Below are 22,730 nucleotides of genomic sequence, written 5' to 3' on the forward strand. Positions count from 1 at the left end.
CTTTTTTGATGATCCAATGGATATTGGCAATTTGATCTCTGATTCCTTTGTCTTTTCTAATTCCAGCTTGAACATCTGGAAGTTCATGGTTCACATATTGTTGAAGCCTGGCTTGAAGAATTTTGAGCATTACTTTGCTAGTATGTGAGATGAGTGTAATTGTGTGGTACTTTGAACATTCTTTGGCATTGCCTTTCTTTGGGATTAGAATGAAAACTGACCTCTTCTAGTCCTGTGGCCACTGCTGAGTTTTTCAAATTTGCTGGCATATTGAGTGCAGCACTTTCACAGCATCATCTTTCAGGATTTGAAAGAGCTCCACTGGAATTCCATCACCTCCACTAGCTTTGTTCATAGTGATGCTTCCTAAGGCCCACTTGACTTCACAGTCCAGGATGTCTAGCTCTAGGTGAGTGATCACAGCATGGTGATTATCTGGGTTGTGAAGATCTTTTTGTACAGTTCTTCTCTGTATTCTTGTCACCTCTTCTTAATATCTTCTGCTTCTGTTAGGTCCATACCATTTCTGTCCTTTATCGAGCCCTTCTTTGCATGAAATGTTTCCTTAGTGTCTCTAATTCTCTTGAAGAGATCTCTAATCTTTCCCATTCTGTTGTTTTCCTCTATTTCTTTGCATTGATCACTGAGGAAGGCTTTCTTCTCTCCTTTCTATTCTTTGGAACTCTGCATTCAAATGGGTATATCTTTCCTTTTCTCCTTTGCCTTTCACTTCTCTTCTTTTCTCAGCTATTTGTAAGGCCTCCTCAGACAATCATTTTGCCTTTTTGCTTTTCTTTTTTTTTTTTATATGCTGACTTTCTGCACAAAGGTTTCTTTTTATTCATAACATAGGCAAAGTTATTTAAGTCAATAAATTTTTAAGGATTTTCACACATTCTGATTCTTTCCACTGCCAATCACCATAGCTCTTCCAAGGTTGTCATCTTCAAGGTAGCCCTTTCTAAAAGTTCTGCTCAATCCACAGCTGTGATGCTTGCCACAGTTGTTTTAGCTGGGCCTCTTCGATCTTCAGTGGAATTCACTTCAAAGTTTGCCACCTGTAATCTTCAAGATCCAATTTCCTCAAGCAGTTTACTATAGGATCCTGTTTAGGGTCAAGAGATGGGATCTGTCTAGTTCTTAATGACAACCGTAGAAAAAAAAAGTATTAGTTACTATTGAAGATTCTGTTAAACTGACCAGTATAAGAAACTAAAAGGATACTGTATCAGTAGAAATACCAGGTCTAACATGCACAAAGCAAAAAAACCAATGATGCCAGATACTGAATTTATATCGCACTGTCTTTTGAACAGCCATCAGGAACAAACTGCTGAATGCAGATACCATGCAGTGCAATGCTTTTCTTTTTCTTGAGGATGGTTTTGATCACTGCCTCCTTTACAATGTCAAGAACCTCCATCCATTGGTCTTCAGGCACTCTGTCTATCAGATCTAATCCCTCGAATCTATTTGTTAAACAAGATGGTGGAGGAGTAGGATGGGGAGACCACTTTCTCCCCCACAAATTCACCAAAAGATCATTTAAACGCTAAGCAACTTCCACAAAACAACTTCTGAACCCTGGTGGAAGACACCAGGCATCCAGAAAGGCAGCCCATTCTCTTTGAAAGGAGGTAGGACAAAATATAAAACATAAAAAGAGGGACAAAAGAGTTACAGACAGAGACCTGTCCTGGGGAGGGAGTCGTAAAGGAGGAGGAGTTTCCACACAGCAGGAAACCCTCTCACAGGTGGGTCTGTAGAGAGTTTTGGAATCTCTGAAAGCAACATAACCAGGAGAAAAATAAAAAAGAAATTAATACACATCTAACTGCAACTGCGGAAAAGAGAACTTTCCTGCCAAAGGCTCTAGCCTAACAACCTAATCTGCAGCCTGGCCCGCTCACAGAACAAAGGATTGAGAGAATACCAAAGGAGAGCTGCGTACAGGCCCCTCCCCACCCAGAGGCAGAGAGGCAGGCTTGGGACAGGCCCCTCCCCACCCAGAGGCAGAGAGGCAGGCTTGGGACCGCCAGAGCCCAAGGCAGGGGCTGCTGCAATCTCATCAGCGCCCCAGGGAAACCCAGTGGCAGGACTGGGAGGTGAGTAAGACACAGGGTCCACCTGGGACAGTGCTCGAGAAGCATTTGGTCACCTGAGCTGCTCAGACCTGGGAAGGGCACGGAACACAGGCCCAACCCTCAGAGACGGAGCCAGAACTCTGAGTGTCTCTTGTGGAGCTACGGGTCGGCAGTGGTCTGGGTGTGGCAGACCTGGGTATGGCATAAGCCCTCTTGGAGCTGCCAGAACTTACACAGGACTGGGGAAACAGACTAGTGGAGGGCACAAAAAATAACCTTGTGCACACCAGGACCCAGGACAAAGGAGCAGTGACACCACAAGAGACTGAGCCAGACAAGCCCATGAGTGTCCGGGAGTCTCTGGCAGAGGCGCGGGACAGAGGTGGCCTGCTCCAGGGTCGGGGCACTGAGTGCAGTGTGCCTGCAGGGGAACGTGTGAAGGTGTGAAGGAGGTTATTTATCTTCATTATCTTCATTACCTCCACATAGTGTGGCCTCAGGTCAAGCATCAGGGAGGGAACACAGCCCCGCCCACCAATAGAAAACTGGATTAAAGATTTATTGAACATGGCCCCTTATTATGAACTTATCATGAACTCCTTATTGCCAAATTCAGACTTAAATTGAAGAAAGTAGGGAAAACCACTAGACCATTCAGGTATGCCCTAATTCAAATCTTAACAATTATACAGTGGAAGTGAGAAACACATTTAAGGGACTAGATCTGATAGACAGAGTGCCTGATGAACTATGGACGGAGGTTTGTGACATTGTACAGGAGACAGGGATCAATCCCCAAGAAAAAGAAATGCAAAAAAGCAAAATAGCTGTCTGAGGAGGCCTTACAAATAGCTGAGAAAAGAAGAGAAGTCAAAAGCAAAGGAGAAAAGGAAAGATATACCCATTTGAATGCAGAGTTCCAAAGAACAGCAAGAAGAGATAAGAAAGCCTTCCTCAGTGATCAGTGCAGAGAAATACTAGGAAAACAACAGAATGGGAAAGACTAGAGATCTCTTCAAGAAAATTAGAGATACCAAGGGGACATTCCATGCAAAGATGGGCTCAATAAATGACAGAAATGGTATGGACCTAACAGAAGAAGATATTAAGAAGAGGTGGCAGGAATACACAGGACAACTATACAAAGGAGATCTTCATGCCCCAGATAATCGCAATGGTGTGATCACTCACCTAGAGCCAGACATCCTGGAATGTGAAGTCAAGTGGGCCTTAGGAAGCATCACTACAAACAAAGCTAGTGGAGGTAATGGAATCCCAGTTGAGCTATTTCAAATCCTCAAAAATGATGCTGTGAAAGTGCTGTACTCAATATGCCAGCAAATTTGAAACTCAGCAGTGGCCACAGGACTGGAAAAGGTCCGTTTTCATTCCAATCCCAAAGAAAGGCAATGTCAAAGAATGCTCAAACTACCGTACAATTGCACTCATCTCACACGCTAGCAAAGTAATGCTCAAAATTCTCCAAGCCAGGCTTCAAAAATACATGAACCATGAACTTCCAGATGTTCAAGTTGGATTTAGAAAAGGCAGAGGAACCAGAGGTCAAACTGCCAAATCTGCTGGATCATCGAAAAAGCAAGAGAGTTCCAGAAAAACATCTGCTTCTGCTTTATTGACTACATCAAAACCTTTGACTGTGTGGATCACAACAAACTGTGGAAAATTCTGAAAGAGATGGGAATACCAGACCACCTGACCTGCCTCTTGAGAAATCTGTATGCAGGTCAGGAAGCAACAGTTAGAACTGGACATGGAACAGCAGACTGGTTCCAAATAGGAAAGGGAGTATGTCAAGGCTGTATATTGTCACCCTGCTTATTTAACTTGTATGCAGAGTACATCATGAGACATGCTGGGCTGGATGAAGCACAAGCTGGAATCAAGATTGCTGGGAGAAATATCAATAACTTCAGATATGCAGATGACACCACCCTTATGGCAGAAAGCGAAGAACTAAAAAGCCTCTTGATGAGGGTGAAAGAGGAGAGTAAGAAAGTTGGCTTAAAGCTCAACATTCAGGAAACAAAGATCATGGCATCCAGTCCCATCACTTTATGGCAAATGGATGGAGAAACAATGGAAACAGTGAGAGACTTTTATTTTGGGGGCTCCAAAATCACTGCAGATGGTGACTGCAGCCATGAAATTAAAAGACACTTACTCCTTGGAAGAAAAGCTATGACCAACCTAGATAGCATATTAAAAAGCAAAGACATTACTTTTCTGACAAAGGTCTGTCTAGTCAAAGCTATGGTTTTTCCAGTGGTCAGGTATGGATGTGAGAGTTGGACCATAAAGAAAGTTGAGTACTGAAGAATTGATGCTTTTGAACTGTGGTGTTGGAGAAGACTCTTAAGAGTCACTTGGACTGCAAGGAGATCCAACCAAGGAGATCCATTCTAAAGGAAATCAACCCTGAATATTCATTGGAAGGACAGATGTTAAAGCTGAGACTCCAATACTTTGGCCACCTGATGCAAAGAACCGACTAACTAGAAAAGACCCTGATGCTGGGAAAGATTGAAGGCAGGAGAAGGGGATGACAGAGGATGAGATGGTTGGATGGCATCACCAACTCAATGGACATGAGTTTAGATAAACTCTGGGAGTTGGTGATGGACAGGAAGGCCTGGCATGCTGCAGTCCATGGGATCGCAAAGAGTCGGACACAACTGAGCGACTGAACCTAACTGAACATGGCCCCGCCCATCAGAACAAGACCCAGTTTCCCCCTCTGTCAGTCTCTCCCATCAGGAAGCTTCCATAAGCCTCTTATCCTTATCCATCACAGGGCAGACAGAATGAAAACCACAATCATAGAAAATTAACCAAACTGATCACGTGGACCACAGCCTTGTTGAACTCAATGAAACTATGAGCCATGTTAGCTCAGAGGAGAGCTTAACAGAGAGTTTCAAGTGGCTACTACCTATGAAATCAAGTAGACACAAGAGTCAGTCCAGGTGCCAATGTTCATTTACACCAGCTTACTTGATATTCACAGGGCCCTACTCAAATGGATCCCGTCAGATGTAAGCTGTCACCATCATTAAGATCTGTAATTGACACTGGTAAGGAAGATGAATGAAATGAGAAGGAAAATAAAGCGAAGTCACCACCAAGTCAATGATACTGTGTCTTCCTTCCTCGGCTTCTATCAGTTGTACAAGAAACAGACAAGAGATGACATCAGCCAATCACTGACCTTATGGAGAGCTGGAGCCAAGACTGGTACCAAGAATCCGTTGTAAATATAATTGACAAGCTGATTACGAATCAAAGGGTGAGCCACCTAAGAGAGAAACAAACAGTCATGAAAAAGACAATCTTTAGATCTTCTTAAAATCAAACCTGAATTCAAAAAGGAAATCCAAATGTTGGCCATTTATTTCATGGCTAAAGAATAACTGACACTTCAAACCACCATGTAATTCTTCCAGATGGTTTATCCCAGTATAAATAAATAGCCTGGACTTCCAAATTTTAAAACCAGTAATTTTAAATTTCTATTTGGAAAAAAAATGAAAAACATAATAAATAGACTGAATATGTACATGGGCTCATAAATTAAAGTCAACAAACTGGAATGGATAATTTTTGCTCCATAACTTCATTTATGTCCTATCTCAACTTGCGACTAATTTAAAAAAAATAACTGTCAAAATGGACAATTAAAACCATTCATCTTGTCAGCAGAAAAAAAATTCTCACTTTGAAATGCATTCTCTGATAAAATCATTTATATTGGGGAGGAAGGCATTTAGAAAATCTTTTCATAAAAAACAGATAATGCTAAAAAGCAGAAAACATTATCAGAGATACAACATTTCCTACATTTAACTTTCAAAATATATTTAGTATGGATAAGCCTTACTGACGTCTTTTATAAATACAATCATCCCTGGTATCTGTGGGGAATTGGTTCTGGGATGACCAGCCCCCACTGCCACAGTACCAAAATCTGTGGATGCTTAAGTCTCTTATAAATAAAAATGGCATAGTGTTTTCATATAATCTACACACGTCTTCCCATATAGTATAAATCATCTCTACATTACTTTATAATGCCTAATACAATACAAATAGTAACTACAATATAAATGCTAAGTAAACAGTTGCTGGCATACAGTAAATTCAAGTTTTGCCCTTTGGAACTTTCTGGATTCTTCTGGAAATACTTTCAGATCTGCTGTTGGTGGAATCCACAGCTGTGAAACCTTCAGGTGCAAAGGTCAACTGTAATCTTTTCAGTAGTACCCCCAAACAAAAAATCTTAAAAGTATATGGCTTCAGTCTCAGAATATGATATAAACTGTATCTCTGTTTTCAACCATGCCTGTTAGCTTTCTCCTTCTTTAAAAAAATAAAAACAGAGTCAAACAATAAAGTAAAAAGCAATTTCTAGGGAAGTGCGTCTAGATCTTTAAATTACTGATAATCTCACTCTCTGTGTACATTTGGGGAGAAACTAATAGTTCCATCTTTTTTATTTCCACAAACTTCTGCAAGAAAATGTTGACAGACTGTAATATTAAAGGAAAAAATAACTTAAGATGTAATCCATTTATCTTATACATAAATAAAATCTCCTTTGACTTAGCAATAAAAATGAGGCGGGAACTGAAGTAATTTACTTGCATTTTCTTCCAGAAGCTATTTTTTCATTTGGTAGATAAACAGATTATAACTAACATTTTCCCCCTTACAATCACCATAAAGAAATTATATTTCTTAATAAATCTAGTATTAAGGTAATATTTATCCTATATAGAAATAAAACATTTTTCAATGAAAACCTACTACACCCTTAAGTATATATATGATCTGATTTTTTATTGAAAACAGTAACAAGAAATTTGAAGGTAAAAATCTAATCAAAAAGCCAAATATACTTGAGTTCAGTGGCTGTTTTTCCCCCGAAGCAGGCCAATTTCAAAGCAAATTTAATTTGTGTTGCTAAGAAGATGCTTAACGTCTTCTAAATTCAATTGAGATAACAATATCCTTTATGTACTATGCACAATTAAGCAAAATAAAGTGTTTTGCTTTGTAGACTCCCAAGAAGACCTTGAAGTAAAAATGGTATAATTTGGAATACTTAGAAGCCTAAAAATATCTATTTAATGAGCCCAGCATTGAACTTACTTTTGTTGGTTAAGTGGATAATCAAAACAGAATTAACACTTTTTATAAGGAAGATAAAGAAAATCTACTCATTTTTTTTCTCAATTAAAACTTCCCCGAAACCTATAAACTAACATTTTTACTCATTCCAGGACATTCAATAGGCTTAAAGTAAAGCATCAGTGTTCCGCAAACGTTGACTGCGGTAAGAGAAGGAACGCTGATGTGATCAGCTGACTCAGCATATCGTCCGTGTCCTGAATGGGCCGCGGCAGACCCTTGGCAGCTCTCACCTGGATGACGGCGTTGCAGAACTCCAGCGAGTTCATGAACTGGACGAGCGGCGGGAGCAGGAGCCAGTCGTCCCTCAGGAGGCAGTGCCACCCCTCGCCCTTCTCCTCCAGCTTGGTAGGCAGGGAGGAGTACAGGCCACTGAGCCCCGTCGCAAGCACCTGGTTCAGAAACAAAAGTGCAATCAGTACTTTCCCTGAGCTCTTCACCTGCAACTGTGGCTCCCACTCAACGCCTCGGCCGCTGGCCCAGACTGCACTTGCGCGGGATTCCCGCGTTAGAGGCTGTCGGCCTGGAGGGAACCCGGAAGGTTCCTGGAAGGAGGAGGGAGGAGGAACAGAAGCACCGGGCCCACGGATACTACTGGTTGCTGACCTCTTCTGTGTCGGGCAGACGCTGGGCTGGGGTCGGGGGAGGGAGGAAGACAGACGCAAGACGAAGGAAACGTGGTTATGGCCCCCACGTGTGTGCAGGAGAGAAGCGAACTCAGCAACAACGTGTTCTATCACACTGCGCTGAGTGCACACCCAACACGGCCACAGCCCTGTCCATGGGGAGCTCCTGGGACTGAGGCGGCCGGGACAGAACACGTCACGGGAGAACCACGAGCAGCTGGATGAGAAAGATCCTGGCAGCCGTGTTCAAGGTCATGACTGACACACGCATGTGGACACTTTAGGAGGCACTTTCATCTCATCTCCACAGTCTAGGAGAAACTTAGATGACATGACATTTCAAGCTGAGCTAAAGAGGTCTAAACTGAAGCATCGGCAGGGGGGAGAAAGGAGAAAGGAAGTGCGGGCTCACAGGTTGGGTGGAGGGGAGGGTGCTCTGACTGAAGTACCCCCTAACCCAGTCTTAATCCAAGGTCGAGAGGTCCGCCTCCTCCGCCTGCTCTGTCCTTGTGTGACACTGACAGTGCTCAGGTTCAGTCACTGAGGATCAGGGAGAACTCCAAACTGTTGCGTTTTCCAGCTTGGTCGTTAAGAAAATGCTGATGCCTTAAACCAAGACAGAAATGTAGAAAATGTAGAAAAAACTAGAAGACACTCATTTATGCTGAGTGCCTGCTAGTTTTACCTTGTGGAAAACAGAACCAAGGGAAACAACGGATTTCATGGTACAGGGAAGTGATGCGAGCCAGCACCCTAGGGATGCTGACCAGGCAGATGTGCAAAGGATGGACAGGAAGTACCCAGAACAGAAATAAGGGAGTGACCTGTGAAAGGTGTTGCTCTAGGTAAACCTAAGGTTATAAGGAGATCAAACGGGACAGAAGCATTCAAGAAAACAGCCCCTTCTGAGTTAGGCCCAAAGAAATAGCAAAGTATTCACCAATCCCACAGACTAATAAGAGATGAACAGGCAATTATAGGAGTGTATATAAATGCTTAGACTACACCATAGAAAATATGTCACCATGCATCAACCCAGACTTGGGAGTGTTAGGAGCATGAAATGTTCTCAGAAGAAGTGATATCCAAGAGCTGCAGAAGAATGAGTAAGAGCCAGAAAAAGTTCTTATTGAGCTTTATTATTTAAAAAAAAAAAGCTCTTATATTGTTAGAAGCAAGAATATTTCGAGCAGAGGATATAAAAAGGATAAAGGAGCAAAAAAAGATGGTACCTTCCAGGAATGAAGAGAAGTGCAATATTACTGGAGTATAGAGTTAGAGATGGAAGGAGCCTGGTGAGGCATGCCTGAATCAGACCCTGCACTGTTCTGCAGGACAGACTGCAGAACTGAAGGGACAAACCAGTGGAGAGCCCAGTAGACAGACCTCTGGAGTCATCTCATGGAGATGAGACCTCAGTTCAGTTCAGTACAGTTCAGTTGCACAGTCGTGTCCTACTCTTTGCAATCCTATGGAATGCAGCACACCAGGCCTCCCTGTCCATCACCAATTCCTGGAGCTTGCTCAAATTCATGCTATTGAGGTGATGATGTCATCCAACCATCTCATCCTCTGTCGTCCCTTTCTCCTCCTGCCTTCAATCTTTCCCAGCATCAGGGTCTTTTCCAATTAGTCAGTTCTTTGCATCAAGTGGCCAAAGTATTGGAGTCTCAGCTTTAACATCTGTCCTTCCAATGAATATTCAGGGTTGATTTCCTTTAGGATGGACTGGTTGGATCTCCTTGCAGTCCAAGTGACTCCTAAGAGTCTTCTCCAACACCACAGTTCAAAAGCATCAATTCTTTGGTACTCGACTTTCTTTATGGTCCAACTCTCACATCTGTACATGACCCTGGAAAAACCATAGCCTTGACCAGACGGACCTTTGTCAGAAAAGTACTGTCTCTGCTTTTTATTCTGCTGTCTAGGTTGGGCATAGCTTTTCTTCCAAGGAGTAAGTGTCTTTTAATTTCATGGCTGCAGTCACCACCTGCAGTGATTTTGGAGCCCAAGAAAAGAAAACCTTTCACTGTTTCCACGTTTCCCCCATCTATTTGCCATGAAGTGATGGGACTGGATGCCATGATCTTAGTTTTTTGAATGTTGAGTTTTAAGTCAACTTTTTCACTCTCCTCTTTCACCCTCATCAAGAGGCTCTTTAGTTCTTCTTTGCTTTCTGCCATAAAGGTGGTGTCATCTGCATATATGAGATTATTACTATTTCTCCTGACAATCCTGATTCCAGCTTGTGCTGCATCCAGTATGGCATTTCGCATGATCTACTTTGCATATAAGTTAAATAAGCAATACTTATTTAATTTATACAATATACACAGCCTTGATGTACTCCTTTCCCTATCTGGAACCAGTCTGTTGTTTCATGTCTGGTTCTGACTGTTGCTTCTTGACCTGCATACAGATTTCTCAGGAGGCAGGTAAGGTGGTCTGGTATTCCCATCTCTTTCAGAATTTTCCACAGTTTGTTGTGATCCACACAGTCAAAGGCTTTGGCATAGTCAATAAAACAGAAATAGATGTTTTTCTGGAACTCTCTTGCTTTTTTGATGATCCAACGGATGTTGGCAATGTGATCTCTGGTTCCTCTGCTTTTTCTAAAACCAGCTTGAACACCTGGACGTTCTCAGTTCATGTACTGTTGAAGCCTGGCTTGGAGAATTTTGAGCATTACTTTGCTAGCATGTGAGATGAGTGCAATTGTGCGGTAGCTTGAGCATTCTTTGACATTGCCTTTCTTTGGGATTGGAATGAAAACGGACCTTTTCCAGTCCTGTGGCCACTGCTGAGTTTTTCAAATTTGCTGGCAGATTGAGTGCAGCACTTTCACAGCTTCATCTTTCAGGATTTGAAATAGCTCAACTGGAATTCCATCACCTCCACTAGCTTTGTTCATAGTGATGCTTCCTAAGGCCCACTTGACTTCTCATTCCAGGATGTCTGGCTCTAGGTGAGTGATCACACCATCATAGTTATCTGGGTCATGAAGATCATTTTTGTATAGTTCTTTCGTGTATTCTTGCCAGCTCTTCTTAATATATTCTGCTTCTGTTAGGTCCGTACCATTTCAGTCCTTTATCGAGCCCATCTTTGCATGAAATGTTCCCTTGATATCTCTAATTTTCTTGAAGAGATCTCTAGTCTTTCCCATTCTATTGTTTTCCTCTATTTCTTTGCATTAATCACTAAGGAAGGCTTTCTTATCTCTCCTTGCTGTTCTTTGGAACTTTGCATTCAAATGGGTATATCTTTCCTTTTCTCCTTTACCTTTCGCTTCTCTTCTTTTCTCAGCCATTTGTAAGGCCTCATCAGACAACCATTTTGCCTTTTTGCATTTCTTTTTCTTGGGGATGGTCTTGATCACTGCCTCCTGTACAATGTCATGAACCTCTGTCCATAATTCTTCAGGCACTCTATCAGATCTAATCCCTTGAATCTATTTCTTACTTCCACTGTATAATCGTAAGAGAGTAGACAGAATGAAAAACACAACCACAGAAAACTGATCAAACTGATCACATGGACATTATGAGCCATGCATGTAGGGCATGGTGGAGAGTTCTGACAAAACGTGGTCTACTGGAGAAGGGAATGACAAACCACTTCAGTATTGTTGCCTTGAGAAGCCCATGAACAGTATGAAAAGACAAAAAATGAGACCTCAGGCTTTATACAGACCAGAGAGAGAAGGGAAGGGAGGTTCAGATGCTGAGCTATGACAATCCATAGTGCCTGACATCAGCCATGGAAAGCCAGGTGGTGTGGCTCCAGGTATGCCATACTGGAAGAAGTATCTACCAGGTGTCGCCGCCCCCTCTCCCCTGGCTTGCTCCCACAGCGCCCCCTGCAGCCCTCTGTACAGCAACCGCCTTCCTTGCGTTCGTTAGTTTAAGGTCTGTCTTCTCCATCTCACCCGGCCTGACCAGTTCACTCCTGTCCACACTGCAGATTGGGGTGATCTGTCCGGTCAGAGCCTAGCAGTACTTTCCGTGGGTAATACATCCGTCAATAAGGGCACCTGGAGGTCTTGGTACAGAGAAACCGGATGACTGACGCCACGGGAGGGAGTGGGTGCAGGGCTTGGAGGGGGCGGGGTGGGGAATAGTAGCCACGGCTGAGTGTGTGAGGGCAGCAAGGCAAAGAGATGAATCGTTTCAACATTGGAAAAATCAAAAGATCATATACATTTCTCTGCTCTGTTTCCTAGTGACCTTTATTCACTCATTCATTCGGTTTCTTATTTAAAAAAAAAAAAAAGTCAATGAGCACCCTCAGGACAGGCACGATGTTAAGCACAGGATATACAGCAGTCAACAAGACAGAGAGTGTATCTCTTTTGCAAAATCAGGCATCTGCAGTCCCAAGAAAGAATGTCCCCTATTTAAAGCATTTAACTCCTTGTCAGCAAACCCAAACAAATCACTTTAATTCCTGTTTTGAATGTGACCCCAGTGAGCTCCTTGTTATAAATCAGAAACCTCTGGAAAGAGAGAACAGAGACCAAAAGTTCTCCTTGAAGGGAAATCTAATCTTGATGCCATATTTTTAAAATCAATTACATTTGCTAACTCATGCTAAATTAACCGCAGAACAAAGGCTTTAATTCTGCATACTCCCGATTCCTTAACCACTTTGAGCCTTTGAAGATGAATTCATAAAGACAGGCTTAATTTGTCTGACTAAGAAGCTGGTAATAACTATTCAGTATATCAATATAATTACAGCAACATTAATTTTCAAATTACATACATCAGTGACAGTAATTAAAAATAACACATACCTAATATTCACTTTTTTTAAAGAGTGTCCTGAAAAGGGCATGGCTGAGATGGGAACTCAGCCTGCCTGCACAGGAGGACAGTGCGGTGTGTTCCTGGACACCAACAGCTGCGGTGAACAGACCTGCGATTGTCTCCAGCACGGCAAAGAAACATGGAGGAAGAGTCTGCAGGATGAAGAGGACTACATGGTCTTACGAGCAAGACTGCAAATCCTTTCTGCTAAACATTTATTTCAGATTCCTTCATCCAGTCCACATGCATTTCTAGAACACCAACAACAGGCCAGGCACCGCGTCGGGACTGAGGAACAAACGCTGAACAAGTCTGACCAGGTGCGATGGAGGAGACAGCTGACCAACCACAAATGCAAGAAGGACTGTTACTACTGGTGACTACTTCCTGCTAACCTTTATTCACTCCCTCATTCAAAGAAACAATGCAGGGAATATTACAGGAACAGGAAGAAGAGAAAGGAGAGGCAACAACAGGTTTGCAGATAATTTTTCCAAGAGTTTGATGGTACAATCTAAGACAATTTTAACTTCAAAATTCAAAATATATGTTGACATTCAACAGTTAATATTTTTAAATGCTCATCCATTCTTTTAGCCTTTTATTAATCCTGACCACCAAAAAGTAACTGTCAAACATTATACTTATCCCCAACATATGAACACCACCACCCCACCCCACCCCCATTTTTTTTGGTTGTGCTGTGTGGTATGCACGATCTTAGCTCCCTGACCAGGGATCAAACCCGATCCCCTGCACTGGATCACCAGCGAAATCCTATAACCCAATAGTTTTAATTTATCTTTTCTCAACTCTTAAAAAAAATGAACGACCATGTAAAACCCTAAAGATGACCAACAATTAGAAAAGCAAACTACTTCCCTGACAGCAGTACAGTACAGCATGGTAACTGCCAAGACCCTGGGTTTCAGTATCAGACTAACACGGCTCTGACTTTGCCACTTACAGGCAGTTGTTAAAGCCCTCCAAAGTTCAGTTTCTTCCCTGAGTTGTTGCAACAATTAGAAGAAATCATGCATGTAAAGAAGTGGACATCATGGTTTATACAAAGCAATGTTTCCAATGGAGGGGGAAAAAAATGACGAGCACACAGCAGTGAGCCATCAGGAAAGGTTCCCCTTTAACTTTAAACATCTAACAGTACCCAGCTAATTTCAGCAGGAGCAGAGAAGACTGTCGGCAGATGGCTTTAGTCTGAAGCTAGCAGCAAGTCACCTGGTAGGGATCATTTGCGACAACATGCCAAAATAAAAAGCCTCATAAATTTTAGATATGGGATAAATAACTTTCTACCTGCGGCTGTGTACCTAAAGCTTGCTTATTTCAAAGTGCATTTCCAAATGTACGTATAGGCTGTTTTCAATTTCTGCCAACAAGTGACAAGGGCTTAATCATCAATACTTGGTTTTTAAAAATCATAAGAAGCAAGGGTCACAGAGTCCCCAACCATTTGTGGGCACTAAATTCTTCCCTAGAGTATCCTTATTATCTTTCTTTTCTTGGGAAAACACATCCTAAAACAAAAGGCAGAACCAGCAAGCTCTTCCTATAAACCACAGAACAAAAGTTGCCAAAAGTGGCCCAGTTTCCTTAAAGAGCCATTACTCATCCCAGAGCCTGATGCTAACACACTTTGACAATCATACTAATTAGAAAAAGCTTTTTGTCATTGTGGTCCTTAGCCAGGTGGTTAATAGAGTATGCTTTTATCTTCAACATAAGAGGTCTTTTTTTTTTTTTAATTATGTTGTCAGATGTAATTATAGAAAACTGGGAACAAATGAGATTATGGGCTCTATCGTAAGGGGCAACTTAACACAACGAAGCTCTGTGTTCCATTCTAGCAAATAAGGTCAGCTGGAGATGCTTTTCCTCCAATTTTAATGAACTGTATACAGTGTTTTAAAACATGTTTTATAAAAGCAACAACTACGCAGTGAAATCTACCTAGAACTTAGTGGAAATTTAAACACTAAAAATATGCTCCATTCTAGTCCTAACATGCTTAAATTTTTTAAATATGACATATTACAAACATGTAAAAAAAAAAACAGAAAATCATCCCCAAGATTTAACAGATTTTGTTTTGTCGTAATTTCTTCAGAGTGCTCTTTATTTTTAAAAAAACAAAACATTACAAGTAGGGCTAAACCCTATTCCAATCTCATTATCATCTCTTCCCTTTCCTTTGCACCCAAAAGTAACCACAGTCCTGAGCTTAATATGTATTATTTCTGTGAGTGTTTCTGTACTTCTACTATATTCATATGTATCAAAAAAACAGTACAAAGATGTTGTCTTAAAAGGTTACATAAATTTTATGTAAATGTTAACATACTATATGGAACATTTGGCTACTTACTTTTTTATGTTTTTAGATTTTATGCTTTTTGTTTTTAGGTTCATTGGTGTTCACACATGTAGGTGCAGTTACATGCTAATAAATGTGGAATCTAATTATTTTTTATTGAAATACAGTTGACTTGCCTTCTGCAGTGGCTCAGCGATAAAGAATCCTCCTGCAATGCAGGAGCCACGGGAGACACAGGTACAATCTCTGGTCGGGAAGATCCCCTCGAGGAGGGCATGGCCACTCACTCCAGTATTCCTGCCTGGAGAATTCCAAGGACAGAGGAACCCGGCAGACTACAGTCCACAGGGTTGCAAAGAGTCGGACACGACTGAAGTGACTTAGCACACGTGCACAGTTGACTTATTATTAGTTTCAACATAACTCAACATAGTAACTTGATATTTTTATACATTAGACTCCATTCAAAATTATTATAAAATACCGACTGTATTTCCTATGCTGTGCATAACACCCTTGTAACTTATTTACACCGAGTAGTCTGTGCCTTTCGCCCTGCCTTGCCCTGGTCCTAGCCCCTCTCCCCTCTGATGAACACTAGCTTGTTCTCCACATCTGTGAGTCTGTTTCTCGTTCGTCACATTTAGGTTCCACACACAAGTGACTATACACAGTAGGTGTCTGTCTCTTATTTATTTCCTAACCCTAATACCACCCAGGTCCCTCCATGCTATTTCAAATGGCAAAATTTCACTCCATTTTTATACAAGGAAAACAAAACACTAATTCAAAAAGATACATACACCCAATGTTCACTGCAGCACTATTTATAATAGCCAAGCTATGGAAGCGGCCTAAGTGTCCTTCAAGAATTGAACAGATAAAAAAGACGTGGTAGATAGATAAATATAGATGCAGTGGAATAATGCTCAGTGATTTATTCATTCTGAATGCTGAGGAGTATTCCATCGACATCATACGTACCATTTTATTTATCTTTTTCTTCTTTCTCTTTCTCTCTTCTTCAAATCACTATTCCACAGAATACCTCTGTGCATGTTCCCTTGTAAACATGTGGCAGGCTTCCCTAGGGGAGAGACCTAGAAGTGAAGATGCAGGGCTACACGGCACGCAAACACTCAATTTCATTGAAAGTGAAAGTCGCTCAGTCGTGTCTGACTCTTTGTGACCACATGGACTATACAGTCCATGGAATTCTCTAGGCCAGAATACTGGAGTGGGTAGCCTTTCCCTTCTCCAGAGGATCTTCCCAACCCAGGAGTTGAACCCAGGTCTCCTGCATTGCAGGCAGATTCTTCACCAGCTGAGCCCTCAGGGCAATACTGCCATACTGCTTTCTTGAGTTATTGTACCAACGTGGTGTTATTGGATGTCTAACGGTTAGCCACTCTGATGCCGTTACCTACTGTCTCACTGTAAGTTCATTTGTGTTTATTTGATGCTACACACACAAGGAAGATGAGCATATTTTAATATGTATCAGATTTGGGGTCTTCTGGGAACTGTTGGTTCATATCCTTCGCACACGTCTCATCGTTTTCTTACTAATGTGTAGTATTACAAATACTTTTATATATTTTGGGTACCAACCACTTGCAAATATGCGTGTAACAAAATGGGCTTCCCAGGTGGCAAGGACCCACCTGCCAATGCAGGAGATGTAAGAGATGCAGATTTGATCTGTGGGTGTTGTTTTTGTTCTTTAATCTTTTCTTTATGATTACTGCTTTATAGAAAGTCTTAATATTTTATCACTTATGTACAAGATAGGGGTTAAGCATATGGGTCACTGAGTCAGACTGCCCCAGTTCAAATCCTAACCTGCTCTCTTACTAGCCACGTGGCCTTGTATGAATTTACATCAGATTTCTTCATCTATTAAAGGAGAATAACACTGGTTCCAATAGTTGTGAGAATTCAGTGAATTAATACATATAAAGCACTAAGAATAGTGGCCGGCATATAGTTAGCTCTCAACAAATATATTACTGTTATCATTATTCATATAATTATTTCAGCTATTCCCAGGTAGCACAAGTGGTAAAGAACCCGCCTGCCAATGCAGGAGACATAAGAGACTTGGGTTCAATCCCTGGGTCAGGAAGACCCCCTGGAGGAGGGAATGGACACCCACTCCACTATTCTTGCCTGGAGAAAACCAAGGACAGAGGAGCCTGGTGGGCTACTATCCACTGGGTCGCAAAGAGTCGGACATGACTGAAGCAACTTAGCATGCATGCATATGATATTTAGCATCAGTTTGCCATGTTCCTTCGAAAACTCTACTGGGATTTTAAGTCACGTTACCATCTCACCAATTATACCTTACAATTTACAAAGGGGAAGTTTTATCTTTACAACACAGGGATCGAAGGATCACTGCCTTAAACAACCGAGTGACCACCTCTGGTCTCACAAACAGTGGTGCAACCTAACATGTGCTTCTTGTCGTGTACGGCATCACCTATAAAGTATTCTTACGAAAGGTACTTAACCTGATTTAACCAGGCGTTTATACCCAACTCCCGATTTTCAGGAAATACCAGTGATAGGGACCAGTCAAACTACACAAAGAAACAAACCTGGAACATGGGGTGTTCTAAAGATAATGGCTGAACTCTTACAAAGTCACCACCACGAGGATAAAAGCAGCAACCTGTTGAGAATTAACAGAGCCTAGAGACTGGAGAAGGAAATGGCAAGCCACTCCAGTGTTCTTGCCTGGAGAATCCCAGGGACGGGGAGCCTGGTGGGCTGCCGTCTATGGGGTCGCACAGAGTCGGACATGACTGAAGTGACTTAGCATAGCATAGAGATACACAACAGTCAGAAATGCACCTTGTACTGGACTCTGGTTTAGGGTGAGGGGGGGAAATCTGTAAAAGTAATTTGCGGCATAAGTGGGAAACTGGTTATTAGATCACATTATAAAACTACTGTACAATTTTCTTAGGTATAATAACAGTATTGTGATTGCGTAGGAGCATGTCCTTATTTGTAGGAGATACATATTAAAATAATTGATATCTATAATTTAATTTCAAAGTGAAAGTGAAGTCGCTCAGTCGTGTCCGACTCTTAGCGACCCCATGGACTACAGCCTACCAGGCTCCTCTGTCCATGGGATTTTCCAGGCAAGAGTACTGGAGTGGGGTGCCATTGCCTTCTCCTGCAACAGCAAAAACAAATAAAGATACAAAACAAATATACAAATATATTTGGTATACAAATAAAGTATACCAAAGTATGACACATATTAACTTTGAATTTAAGCAATATATATATGATGTTCCTTTTAGTATGCTTTCAAATCTCTGTATCTGTTCCATTTCTGTATTGTGCTTTTTTCCACAATAAAAAGTTGTAAAACATAAATTGTGTTAACTTCACAGATTGATTTGCAGAAAAGCATTATCTACACAATATCTACAAACTGCAGGGCTTTCCATCTATTTCTGTCTTATTTTATGCCCTTCAATAAAGTTCCATAATTTTCCTTATAAAAGCCTTTTACATATTTGTTAGATTTCTTCAAGAGACTTTAGAATTGTGATGCTTTTGAAAACAGTACCTTTTTGAAATTGCCCTGTAGATACTGACTGAGTGAACTGCCCAAATATTGTGATTTGTTTCAATACCTGCACTCCTTCTTGGACAGCAGAACTACCCAAAACAATTCAAGCAAGCCAAACTCCAAACCTCTGCACAGCCCCCTCGTGAAAAAGTCCCTTGTTTGGTCAGCCTCTGCCTTCACATCACTGCTCAGATCCAGCGCCTCTCTTATATTCTCATTCCTATCACTCTGGTTTCTAGACCCTAATGTGTGTCCCTGCTTCCTCAACAGCTCCCAAACGTACATGGTCAGGTTAAGCTACAAGAATCCTGACTATGCTGCGTTCTTCATCAAACTTCTCCAAGATCTCTCCAAACTGAATGAATATGGTAATTGTGGGAAGCAGACTAACCCCCACAAAGCTGTCTACATCCTAATTCCGGAGTCCATGAACAAATTAGGTTCCATGGCAAAGGAAAATTAAGGATGCAGATGGAATTAGGGGTGCTAACTAGCTAATCTTTAAGCAGGGATGATCTTAAAAATCTTTAAATTCTGGATGATCCAGGTAAACAACATAATTACAAGGGTTCTTGTGGAAGTGGAAGAGGGAGGCAGAGGAGCAGAGTCAGGGGAAACCATGACTCCAAAAGGATGGTGAGAGAGATGTAATACTGCTGACTGTGGAAAGGAAGGAGCAAGCCATGAGGGGAGGGATGTGGGTGGCCTCTGGAAGCTGGAGACGGTGAGGAAAAGGACTTACCGTGAGAGTCTCCAAAAAGGAGCAAGCCCTGTCAACATCCTAAGTTTAGCCCAGTAAGACCTGTTGGACTATAGTAAGATGATACTACTGTAAGAGAATCATCAGTGTTATTTAAAGCCATAGCTTTGGGAATTTGTTACAGCAGCAATAGAAAACTAACACAGCTACTAGGAAGCTGATGTATATAGCACAAGAAGCTCAGCTCAGTGCTGTGTGTGACCTAAAGGGGTGGGATAAGGGTGGAGGTGCAAGGCAGGCTCAAGAGGGAGGGGATATATGTACTCATATAGCTGACTCACTTCATTGAACAGCAGAAACTAACACAACATTGTGAAGCAATTATACTCTAATCAATTGGCTTTTTGTTGTTGTTGTTTTTTAAAGAAAACTAATACAGACATTCAGATTCCGGGTGAGAAGTTACACTTTTGCCTAAAGATATGTTCTTTTAAAAGAATTTATAATCTAGCTTATAATTCTGTTGAAGAAAATAAGGAAAGGAGATTTAATATGCTGGCACAGATGAATGGAATCAGTTTTTTACTTCCCATCTGACTCTCAGTCTTTGGGGGAAATGGCAACCCACTCCACTATTCTTGCCTAGAAAATCTCATGGACAGAGGAGCCTGGCGGGCTACAGTCCATGGGGCCACAAAGAGTTGGACATGACTGAGTGACTGAGCATACACACACGCTTTCTGCAATTTCTGATTCTGTTGGTCAGAAGCCAGAACAGAAGAGACATATGGTCCCTGAACTTAACTCTATTTCTCAAAATTTTTACTTATTTGTTCCTCCTAAAATAGATTCACAAGACACTTCGTTGACCTCAGTTTGTTTGGTTTATTAATAAAGACAGTATTAATAAAGACAGTATTATAAAGAAGATTACTACTCTTGAACCTCAAAGCCAAGTACAGCATGCCAATCACTAGCATGGCTCTTAGTACCTGGGGCAAGGCAATTCTTTCCTGTATGCGACCAGTCCACAAACTACTGGACATTAAGCGTCCCTGGCCTCTGCACACTAAATGCCAGATGACCTCCCTTCCAGGCCCCCCATGTTGCCCGACAACCAAACACACCCCACATACATTTCTAAATACCCTTGCTTTGGGTCAAGAACCACCCACATGGTGTTCATTAACAATGAATCTAATCTACTTAAGGCAATTTGCCTGGCCTGTTCCTATAAAACTCACTAATGGTCTTACACACTATTCTGGCAAAATCAGGCATGTTCATGGCAATACAGTTTATAGAGAAACACAATGAGATGATCAGTAAAAAGAACACATAATGGGAATAAACTGGAGATGTTCACTGCGTTAGGAAAGTAAAAATAGCCATTGCTCAACATCTTACAAAACAGGAGCTCTGTGGTTCAGTCCCTAAGTCGTGTCCTACTCTTTGTGACCCCAATGGACTACAGCACACCAGACTTACCTATCCTTCACTATCTCCCAGAGTTTACCCAAACTCATGTCCATTGAATCGGTGATGCCATCCAACCATCTCATCCTCTGTTGCCCCCTTCTCCTCTTGCCCTCAATCTTTCCCAACATCAGGGTCTTTTCCAATGAGTCGGCTCTTCACATCAAGTGGCCAAAGTATTGGAGCTTCAGCTTCAGCATCAGTACTTCCAATGAATATTCAAGACTGATTTCCTTTAGGGATGACTGGTTGGATCTCCTTGCTATCCTAGGGACTCTCAAGAGTCTTCTCCAACACCACAGTTCAAAAGCATCAATTCTTTGGCACTCAGCCTTCTTTATGGTCCAACTCTCACATCTATACGTGACTACTGGAAAAACCATAGCTTTGACAATATGGACCTTTGTCAACAAAGTGACGTCTCTGCTTTTTAATATGCTGTCTAAGTTGATCATAGCTTTTCTTCCGAGGAATAAGTGTCTTTTAATTTCATGGCTGTGGTCATCATCTGCTGGGATTTTGGAGCCCAAGAAGAGAAAATCTGCCACTGTTTCCATTGTTTCCCCATCTATTTGCCAGGGAATAATGGAACCAGATGCCGTGATCTTAGTTTTTTTTGAATGTTGAGTTTTAAGCCAGCCTTTTCACTCTCCTCTTTCACCTTCATCAAGAGGCTCTTTAGTTTGTTTTCTCTTTCTGCCATAAGGGTAGTGTCATCTGCATAGCTGAGGTTGTTGATATATCTCCCAGAAATCTTGATTCCAGCCTGCGACTCATCCAGCCTGGTATTTCACATAATGTACCCTGCATATACGGAGAAGGTGATGGCACCCCACTCCAGTACTCTTGTCTGGAAAATCCCATGGACGGAGGAGTCTGGTGGGCTGCAGTCCATGGGGTCGAGAAGAGTCGGACACGACTGAGTGACTTCCTTTTCACTTTTCACTTTCATGCATTGGATAAGGAAATGGCAACCCATTCCAGTGTTCTTGCCTGGAGAGTCCCAGGGATGGGGCAGCCTGGTGGGCTGCCATCTATGGGGTCACACACAGTCGGACACGACTGAAGTGACTTAGCAGCAGCACCCTGCATTTAAGTTAAATAAGCAGTGTGACAATATATAGCCTTGACGTACTCCTTTCTCAATTTTGAACCAGTCTATTGTTCCATGTCTGGTTCTAACTGTTGCTTCTTGACCTGCACACAGGTTTTATAGGAGGCAGGTAAGGTGGTCTGCTATTTCCATGGCTTTAAGAATTTTCCATAGTTTGTTGCGATCCACAAGGTCAAAGGCTTTAGCACAGTCAATGAAGCAGAAGTAGATATTTTTCTGGAATTCCTTTGCTTTTTCAATGATCCAGTGGATTTTCACCACTTAATCTCTGGTTCCACTGCCTTTTCTAAATCCAACTTGTACATCTGGAAGTTTTCAGTTCGCGTTCTGCTGAAGCCTAGCTTGAAGGATTTTGAGCATAACCTTACTAACATGTGAAATGAGTGCAATTGTACGGTAGTTCAAACATTCTTTGGAATTGCCCTTCTTTGGAACTGGAATGAAAACTGAACTTTTCCAGGCCTGTGACCATTGTTGAGTTTTCCAAATTTGCTGGCATATTGAGTACAGCACTTTCACAGCATCATCTTGCAGCATTTGAAATAGCTCAGCTGGAATTTCATCACCTCCACTAGCTTTGTTCATAGTGATGCTTCCAAAGGCCCACTTGACTTCACATTCCAGGATGTCCAGCTCTAGGTAAGTGACCACATCATCGTGGTTATCCGGGTCATTAAGATCTTTCTTATACAGTTCTTCCATGTATTCTTGCCACCTCTTCTTAATATCTTCTGCTTCTGTTAGGTCCCTACCATTTCAGTCCTTTATTGAGCCCATCTTTGCAAGAAAT

The 22,730-nt window shown here is 41.7% G+C and overlaps 1 protein-coding gene and 1 non-coding gene across 4 annotated transcripts in view; both read right to left on the bottom strand.

The window, feature by feature from the left end:
• FHIP1A (FHF complex subunit HOOK interacting protein 1A) overlaps window positions 1-22,730 on the bottom strand; it is a 301,594-nt gene that overhangs the window by 69,968 nt on the left and 208,896 nt on the right. For all 3 annotated transcript variants that reach the window (XM_061383995.1, XM_061383994.1, XM_061383993.1), the window contains 2 exons: window positions 7,523-7,681; window positions 5,311-5,397 (listed from right to left, as the gene is read on the bottom strand). In XM_061383995.1, the coding sequence (XP_061239979.1) occupies window positions 5,311-5,397; window positions 7,523-7,681 (246 nt within the window). The remainder of the gene's footprint in view (window positions 1-5,310; window positions 5,398-7,522; window positions 7,682-22,730) is intronic.
• Window positions 1,222-1,358, bottom strand: LOC133229283 (small nucleolar RNA SNORA8). The gene has a single exon (XR_009730518.1). It is a non-coding gene; the product is annotated as a small nucleolar RNA SNORA8 (small nucleolar RNA).

This window comes from Bos javanicus, chromosome 17, assembly GCF_032452875.1.
Source record: "Bos javanicus breed banteng chromosome 17, ARS-OSU_banteng_1.0, whole genome shotgun sequence".
Taxonomy (NCBI): domain Eukaryota; kingdom Metazoa; phylum Chordata; class Mammalia; order Artiodactyla; family Bovidae; genus Bos; species Bos javanicus.